Raw genomic sequence first — 9,495 nt, 5'->3', positions numbered from 1 at the left:
GGTTGCCAGGCTGAGTAGCCCTATTTTCTCCTCCAAGGGGACACAAATAAACACACACCAACACAAATACAAGCACACAAAAATTTCTTCCAGATTCATTCCGCCCTCTCTGTTTCAACAGCCCTCCCAATGTGTGTGTGTGTGTGTGTGTGTGTGTGTGTGTGTGTGTGTGTGCGTGTGCGCATCTATTAGGCTGGAGGACCCATCTGTAAAGGCTGAGATGTGGACAGGGACGTTTAGATGCAACACACACACACACACACACACACACACACACACACACACACACACACACACACACACACACACACCGAGTTTGACAGGGCTGCATTATGCACCACTGGAATAACAATGATCAGTCAATTAGGCTGTGACACACTCTCCTGATGGTGACACCAGCAGTCCCAGTGGAATTTATCAACATGTACACCCTGCAATATACATACATAAATGACAAGATGTCACTTTTTATTAACCCCTAGAATGCCAAGTGACCAACCTAGTTACCGTTAAAAGCACACACATATAAAAAAAAGGTCTCGTCTTATGAAAACAAGTTTCTGGGCTTCATTAGTTGACGCGTTCTTTGAGTTTCTGCCATTATACAAACACGCGCAATCAAAGAAATATGACTTCAAAATCATGTACATATGGTTTTATGGTTTTAATGATGGGTCAAAGCAGCTTTTCATCAAATGAAATCAGAGAACAAATGTATAGTATTTGATGTCAAGATATATTGATCATATATCCAAACTGCGTCTTGGATTTGATGAAAAGCGTAACAATTGTTCATAAGGCCTCTTTCATAAATGAGGCCCTATTATATATTTATATAGTTTAGAATGCAGGAGTGATATATTGCCCTTAATTGGGGCCATATCGTGAAGAAAATTCCAATATCATAACATCACGACAACAATTTGGTTGCCTGAATGAAAGATACATGTACATAGATACATAAAGAGAGCATATATAAACTCAAATGTCCAGCAAAATGACATGCGCCACAGTTTAGGGAATATCATTTGAGTTGCAGTTTGGATTTGGTATTAAACCAAAATGTCAACTGGGCTCTCTAATGCAGCTACCTTATCATGAAATACATATGGACGTAGTTGCCAAGTTTGCATAAGAAATGTAGAAATTGCTGTGTTTATTGATGATGAACCTACACTATCAATTTTATTACTTTCGGATTTCAATGATCAAGCATCAGTATTGTATTTGGTATAACAACACTGGAGATCAACCCTTTTTTAAATCAGGATATATAATTTCTTACATATCCCCTGGCCCAACTTGTGACCTTTCAGTCATGAAACACGCACTAACCACTTGGGTGCCCATCCAACTGTAACATATGCCATTTTGTTGTACTGTTACACCGCTATGATCAACTATCCCTCATGTCTGCTTTTACTAATGACTTCATTTCCTATTTGCTTGTTTTACTCTCACAAGCCAATTAATCTATTCTTGCACTGTAATCATCTGTCCTGTGTGTCATCCTCAGCCCTGGGTTCGCTCCATTGATGCCCCGATCAGATGAATGGGCACTGGGTATCAGCCCTCCACCCACCCACCTGAGCCTGGCACAGCCACAATGGGCACACAGCGGGCATGGGGGCACCTACCACCTGGCACACTGGCCACATGCAAATAGCAGATGGCTCACATCGGCCCCCGATGGAGGGCCCAGCTGAAGAATGCTAACCCATGTGAGTGTGCATGTGTGTGTATGTGTGTGTGCGTGCATGCCGTATCAAAGACGGGCTCTTACAAACGGTATGGGGTTATCCACTGGGATCCTCTCTTCTGTCAAAATGTCCTCAGACCACCTAGTGGGAGAGTGTGCATGCGTGTGTGTGTGTGTCATGATGCATGCCGTTCCATTGTGTGTGCTTAACAGTCCCTTAACATGCAGAAGTGGCCCAAAGAGGAGTCGCCTAAAGCAGTGGTTTCTAAAGTGGCACCCAGGGACCCTCCGCCCCTCAAGAACAGAAGGTTAAAATGAGTAATAGTTTAATTTCACTATAATTTAATAGAAACCGTTACACTGCAAAAAACTGACTTTGAATGACTTTGACTATTTATCAGTGTTCAATGACATCTAAACAATTTAATACTCAACACACACCAGAATATCTTTTCATATGAGGATGCTTAGGGCAAAATCACTTCAAATGGAGGTCTGCAGCTTAATTAAAGTCAACTTGGTGGTATGCAGCATGGAAAAGTTTGAAAACTCCTGATGTAAAGTATTAAGCCTGCATTTGCACAGAGGCTGAACGTGACACAATTCAGATTTTTTTTTTTTTCCCCCCAGATCTGATCTTTGTGAATTGACTGTTCCCATTCATCTTGGTATGTGACCCGTATCGGACATCAGTGTGGACAGATGTCTGCTAATGACCCCACATTTACAACAAGCATGCTGCTGAACAACAAAAAAATGTCATTGGCACGACAGTCCGTCATCACAATTAATAAAACTGTGGTGCAGGCAATCATTTCATGAATTGTTTGCTGTGAAAACAGTGGTGTGGTGGCAGTCCGTCAGCTGTTCAGGCTGAGGGCAGGAAGACAAAGAAGGGCTTTGACTGAGGCATCTTCCAGTATATCTATTGAATATGCAACCTCCTGGCTCCCTGCCGTTGGTGCTGCTGTCCTCCATATTTTGTTTTGACCCATCACTGCTGACAGTGAATGAATAATGACGCTCTGATGTGAGCATGCTCAGTGGAAAAAAAAAACAACAACACTAATCTGAGTGCTCACACAGCCGTCACATCAGCAGGAATTAGGTACATGTCTGATTTAGAAGCCCATATGAAAGTGGCCCACATCTGAATTGAAAATGTCATATTCAATGTGTTTTGTTTTGTTTTTTTTGTTATTCGCACTTGTATCAGATCTGTGTCACATTTAAGGGAAAACAAATATTTTTGCGGATGTCTGAAACCAGCCTAAGATTCACAAAAATGTCCATCTGTTGACTGCTGGACTACACTGACAGATGTAGCATCTGAGGCCAGGGGAACCGCCCAAACACACACACACACACACACACACACACACACAATATTGTTCAAAAACCCCAGGTGTTTCTTTGGCCGGGAAGGGACGGAAAAGAGAGAGGAGCTCAATATAAGGTATGTAAAGTTGGCGTGCTGACAGACAAGTGAACAGAGGCGGAGAGACCGAGCCAAGCAGAGAGGGATAATGAAACAGTCAGAGAGAATGGAGCTTTTTAATCCTAAATATTGAGTGCAGTCGACGGCCAGTCCACCACTGTGTCCTTGACCACAGCAGCATCCAGATGACCACTGGAATTAGCTAATCACACTGGTGGATGTCACCTCTCCTCATTACTTCCCTCTTCTCCTCCTCCTCTTCATCCTCTCACTCTTCTCTCTATCTGCCCTCTCTCTCTCTCTCTCTCTCCTCGACATCTCTCTGTCTGTCTCTCTTAATTCTCCCTCCATCTCTCCTATCCGTGTCCCATCACATCAGGCCTCATTAGTAAAAGCTTCTTCTCCGTGCGTGCGGCTGATAGAGCGCAGAGGGATTTCATTAGTGCATTAAGCATGTTGTTTATGCCACTGTCTTGTTGCTCAGGACAACCTTGAGAGGGTGAGCCAAACGAGTCATATAGTTAAAAATAGACTAAGTATGAATTATACAAGGTATCGCAGTGTTTCTCAAGTCTGTCTGCCCTGCTGCAAAAGATAACAAACATCCAAAAATACCAGTACAGAATCTGAGAGGGAGGTTAAGTAAGAGTAGAAAAGTATTTTCCCCATTGTTTTTCCCCATTTGGAGTTTTATGTTTAAGGATAACCACACCATTACTCTATGCAGAAAACAGGAATCTTCTTTGATTTACAGGGTTATGTTATGGTCACTGCTTCTAAATGTTACAACTTTTTGTTCATGGGGTGGCTTGATATCAAATGGCACAATATACTCAGGTAGCCATAAGCCTCAGTGGCTGTTTCTATGGATACGTGGTAAGGCTGTGAAAATTATTCAAATATATCCAACATTACACTATTCTTGAGGGGTGGTTGCAATCACAGAACAAAACACTGCAGCATAGTTGCTAAAACAATCACAGAATGTCTTGTAGCTTTATATTTTTTTGTCAATGAAACATGAACATGCAAACTCCACACAGAACAGCACTTTGGAAAATCAATTTTTACTTACCAGAGCCCTGGCCACCCCATCATAACCCTGCCCACTTCACAATGCTATCTACAGATTATAAACACTATATACAATTCTATACAGATTTTATGCTCACAGAGTGTGTGGTTTTGTTTGAAGACCTCTTTGACATGCAAAAAAAAACCCTGTAATGTTCACTGGAGGACAGGTCTATCAATGAAGTGCATCATGAGCAAAGGTTAATGCAATGGAAGCATACACTCAACACACTGGCTGTTTATTTTTAACAGTGTAGCCACAATCATAAAGGCATTTTCCTTTGTTTCTTGTACCTGCAGATGGAGTGCCTTGCCTTTCCTGAATCCCCTAAATCAATTCCCTCTCTTTTCTCTCAAACTGTGATTGCGCAACACTCTAGAGAGCTGGGTCCCTGAAGCCTTTTCATCCATCCAACCATCATTTTTTGTCTATCACCCTCGCTCTCGCTCGCTCTCTCTCTCCTCCCATACCCTGAGGTATGGCTATATAAACAGCGTTCAACACCAGAGTTCTCCAGAGAGCGACCTGTATGGACTCACACAGAACTATTGAAGACAAGGAGCATGCGCACACACAGAACACACAGAACACATACACTGAGATGCAGACACATCCTGAAGAAACCTTTACTCCCAACCTAATAACATATTATCAGCACACACACACACGCAATACACCAGAGGACAAGAGGGAGCCTATTCCCAATTTCACAGCACGATAGATGTATCAAAATGAGACTGAGTGTGCTATCACATGCTACTAATTCACACTCTCTCTCTTCCTATTTTTTTGTTGTTTCTGGTCAGTCTCTCTCTTATCCTCACTCTCATTTTTCCTTCCAATTTTTTTTTTTTTTTTTTTAACAGGACACAGACGGGCAGTGGTGTAAGCGTGTGGTCAGCATGTGTGGTCCACTGTCTGGCTCCTCTACGTGTCGTCCACTCTGTATAAATAGCATGTTTTCCAGACCTTGTGTTTTGCTGTGTAAAACATAAGGCAGCCGGCAGCACCGCCGCCTCCCTGACTCTGTTATCACACACACACACACACACACACACACATATGTGCGAACACTCACGTAAGTGTAGCATACCCAAACAACCTTGCACTGGTTTCCAGGCTGATGTTGTGCGCACACACACATGCACACATGCACACACACACACACACCTTGACTAGTGTGCATTATAGAGCAGGAGAAAAGGCATGTGAGAGTAGCTAAATAAATAAAGGGGCTGTTGCCAAGCTAACTGAATGGGTGTCACTTTGACAAATGCACAGCCCTGAATCTTAGTCAACATTGTATTGTGTGCCATCTCTCTGCCTTACACACACACACACACACACACACACTAAATCCATGTGATCACGAGCGCACACAGCATTATGTACAGTATACAGTAAGTGATAAATACACAAACACTGCACACATGCACGACCACACATACACACACACACACACACACACACACACACACACACACACACACACACACTGATTATACATTCATAATACTGAATGGATGACAGGTCTTGAGCAGAGCAGAGGGAATGAATTGAATTCCAATGAGCCACCATCAACCCTGTGAGCTCTGTCCTCCACACACTGGATTGGTAAAACACTAACACACACTCACTCACACACACACACACACACACACACACACACACACAGGTAACATGTAATTTGGCCCACTGAGTGTCTGTAGGCTAGTCGTTCATCGGACAATATCTGCAGGACAGGATGAGACCCTAAAAGTAATATTTTGCAAAAATCCACTAAAAAAAGCCATAAATTAAAAGACTGATGTAGGGATTTTATGAAAAGATATTGGATTTTGCACATTAAGATCACAATTAATCAGAGGATTTTTTTTTTCCTCAGCACAGACATACACAGCCGCAAAGCCTTGACACACAGACACAAACACAAAGTTATGCACACAACAATCATATTGCACCAAAATAATTATAATTATGGCATACAGTGTTTCAATAGCGTACATCCAACAAACACATGATCACAAAGATTAAGGCTATGCACAAGCCAAAAATATTAAGTCAGAGAGCTGTCTTTATATCATGAGTGTAGATGACATGCCTTCCTCTCCTACCTCTTTTCTTCCACCAGCCAGGATACAAACACTGGATCACAAAAATTTCTAAACGTGCATGCCAATGTGGGCACAGGTATAAAAGATTAAGAAATTTGCTCGTAACTCGTAAACTTAAAGCGAGAAAGATCACATCAAACAGTATTTAGAGCTGGCTTGAGAGCAAAAGAGAAACACAGAAGATGGAAGGAAGGTCAAGTGAAAAGAGAAGACAGGAGGCTGAAAGCTCCATCCATCCATCACCCCTCTCTGTGCTTCCTTCAACGATTCATTTGCATTTGTCAGTGTTGGACAGTTCACCGAAAAAAAAAAAAAAAAAAAACAGCGACACCAGCCTTTCGCCACTCTGAGACTTAGATTGATTAAGGTCGAGCTCTTTAAAAAAAAGGTGCAAGGCTGTAACGTGGCATTAGGACACAGCAGTAACATTTTATGTCCCACGTGAGTAACATGACAATCGATGAGGGAGCAGCGGGAGACTTGCTTTATATTGCTTGTTAAATGAACAGGGTTTAAGAGGCTCTTGAATTATCTGTTGGAAATGGGCGCTCAGTGGAAGAATCGGTGTCGACTGCGTTTAATCCCGGTACAAAAGTGTCTACGCAGTGTTTGGTACGAATGCACAAAGCCTGGGCTTTTAGAGTGCAGCTCTCTTCACGTCTTGACCTAGATTTACAAAGCAATAACCCCGATAACCACCACCCACCAGCTGAAAAAGAAAATTGTGTCACTAAATAAGTCATATCCTCTTGACTAGTGACAAAAGCTGGTTTGCTCAGTAACATAAAGTTAAAATTAATATGCCCAGCACCAAATTCTACTCGAGAATTGCACCCAAAATTAAGCAAAATGATACACAGCCAGCATGTGAAATTCCTTTGGGGGGAAAGGAGGCACACGCGTAGACATAAAAAGAGACAAAAGAGGAGGAAAAAACTCAGTATGTATGGTCCTACCTTCTTCATCTTGCCGTTCCGTGTTCCAGCGAAGGCCACAGTGTTGCCGCGGTAGTCGTAGGCCGCCACCGAGGTCATGCCATCGTCTTTGTCGATGAAGAGAGGGATGCCCTCGATGGTGCTGGTCCCACCCAGGGGCTGGTTGAAGTCTTGACCACAGAAGTTATCGTCGATCTGTAGAGGCTGCGGCGAAAGAGAAAGAGGGACAGAAGAAGAGGGGAAACAACAGGAGTCAGTAAAGCAACAAATACAATACAAAGCTGTGTTCAGATTCTCAGCGGGTCATTTTATAGAACTGACTTGGCGCCTGAATGACAAGAAAGAATGACAATGGCACACTGTGAAATGAGTGCCTCTTGGCGACTGCGCATTTTTCTTCAAAAGTAAAAGATTCTGGGCATAGGTTTGGTGTGTTTATTGTGCGATAAAGTGTTTGCAGAGAAATGATGAAGGACAAGATAGAAAAATGACATGAAAAAACAAATACAGATCACACATTGTTCAGCCTAAGCAGCCTGATTACTGTGAAAGCTTTCAAAATGCTACACATAGGTACTGGTATTTGACATGATTTGTTCAAATTGTATATCTGCATTCTGAAAAAAGGTCACAGCTTTGACCTTTGTTTCAAAATAGCTTAAATACTCTTTGACCTTCCATTGTGAGCCGCAATTCCACGGCAGAAATCATTTTCAAAGAGCAGCTTTCACATTTTCACAAATGGTGAATGGCTGATTGCAGACACCAGACGGTATGTGATGCAGCAGACTTTTCATTCAAAATCCATAGTACAATTCTGCTTTATGGTATCACGTACGTCATTTTAAAGCGGCATCTTGAAATGAGCAAAGCCATCTGAATGTGCACTCGTATCTCAAGAGCTTCAGATCAGAATTAGTTCTTTTTATTTGATTATCCAAAGTGTTAAGCAGGCTGTTCAAACTCTTGAATGCGCCCTCTATTATGGCTGACAGAATTCCACCAAGCAAAGCCTTTTGACCATCGTAATGCGTTCGGTCACGGCGTCGATGGGACCGCAACGCCTGTGACCCGCTGACACTCTCTAGAACATTCTACTCTCACGGGGGGCCAGTCGCCCCGGGCGATCCGCTGACCGCATGACATGTTAACTATTCACCACCACACACTAATACACACTGATACACATATGTGTCATCTGCCTGAAAAGTAGGGTAAAGACTTTGTGTGTGAGCATGTGAGTGTGTCTGATTTAACTCAATGTGAAACAAAGAAACAGTGGTTCATATAACTGCATATTCTGAATTTTGCAATTGTTTATACCATTATAAATTCTGGCGATAATACAAGCATTGTATTTTCAAGCCAAATAATTATCCATCTCTATACACTGCAAAAACCCCAAATCTTACCAAGATTATTTGTCTTATTTCAAGTCAAAAATGTCTTATTACTAGTCAAAATATCTCATTACACTTAAAATAAGACATGATCACCTCAGAAGTAACTTGTTTTTAGACAACTGTCTCTTGTTTCAAGTGAAAATTTGCTTGAAACAAGTGAAAATTTGCTTGTTTCATTGGCAAAATTTGTCTCTTGTTTCTAGCTAATTTTCACTTATTTCAAGTGAATTTTCCCTTTTTCCACTGGCAAATTTTGCCAATGGCTACGGCGGCATCTAAATTCAGATTTCACTATTATAAAATATTCGGTTTTTACTCATTTGAACATCCAACGGCATATATGTTAAACCAAAACCCCTTTCTTTACTGTTCTGTCTTGTCTGACGGAAAGAAACGTTATCTTTCTGTCTCCGGAGTTTGTCGTCATGGGAACGGCGGTTACCCGACCAGGAAATATTCCGAAGGCTAGACCGTCCCATTTGGTTGACGGGGAGGACACTTCGTCCGAAGTCCGGGTCCTCCGAAGGCCGCGGACTTCAGAGGACCCGGACTTCGAAAGATGCAGATGCTGAATTGGGACACAGCTATTGTGTTGCATTATGTTATGTTACAAGGGACTTGATTGCCATGGAAACCGGTGACACCGCGCGATGTGGAATTCTACACTAGTTGTATGACCTTTCCTTATTAGGAAAGGTCATGAAATTCATGTGACCTTTTGGAGAAAATAGTTTCCAAAAAGGAGCGTTCCTCACCAGGCACCAAGGTGACATGAAGACATGAAGATTCGGAGAGTGTGTGTTTACGTCTGCACGAGTCGCCGTCTGACTG

The 9,495-nt window shown here is 42.3% G+C and overlaps 1 protein-coding gene across 1 annotated transcript in view; it reads right to left on the bottom strand.

Annotated features, from left to right (window-relative positions):
- plxna1b (plexin A1b) overlaps positions 1–9,495 on the bottom strand; it is a 226,067-nt gene that overhangs the window by 160,231 nt on the left and 56,341 nt on the right. Inside the window, exon 3 of the mRNA XM_030051792.1 lies at positions 7,283–7,465. Coding sequence (XP_029907652.1) covers positions 7,283–7,465 — 183 coding nt within the window. The remainder of the gene's footprint in view (positions 1–7,282; positions 7,466–9,495) is intronic.

This window comes from Myripristis murdjan, chromosome 5, assembly GCF_902150065.1.
Source record: "Myripristis murdjan chromosome 5, fMyrMur1.1, whole genome shotgun sequence".
Taxonomy (NCBI): Eukaryota; Metazoa; Chordata; class Actinopteri; order Holocentriformes; family Holocentridae; genus Myripristis; species Myripristis murdjan.
Note: the sequence above shows the minus strand (reverse complement) of the source record. Positions and strands in the feature narration are given on the sequence as shown.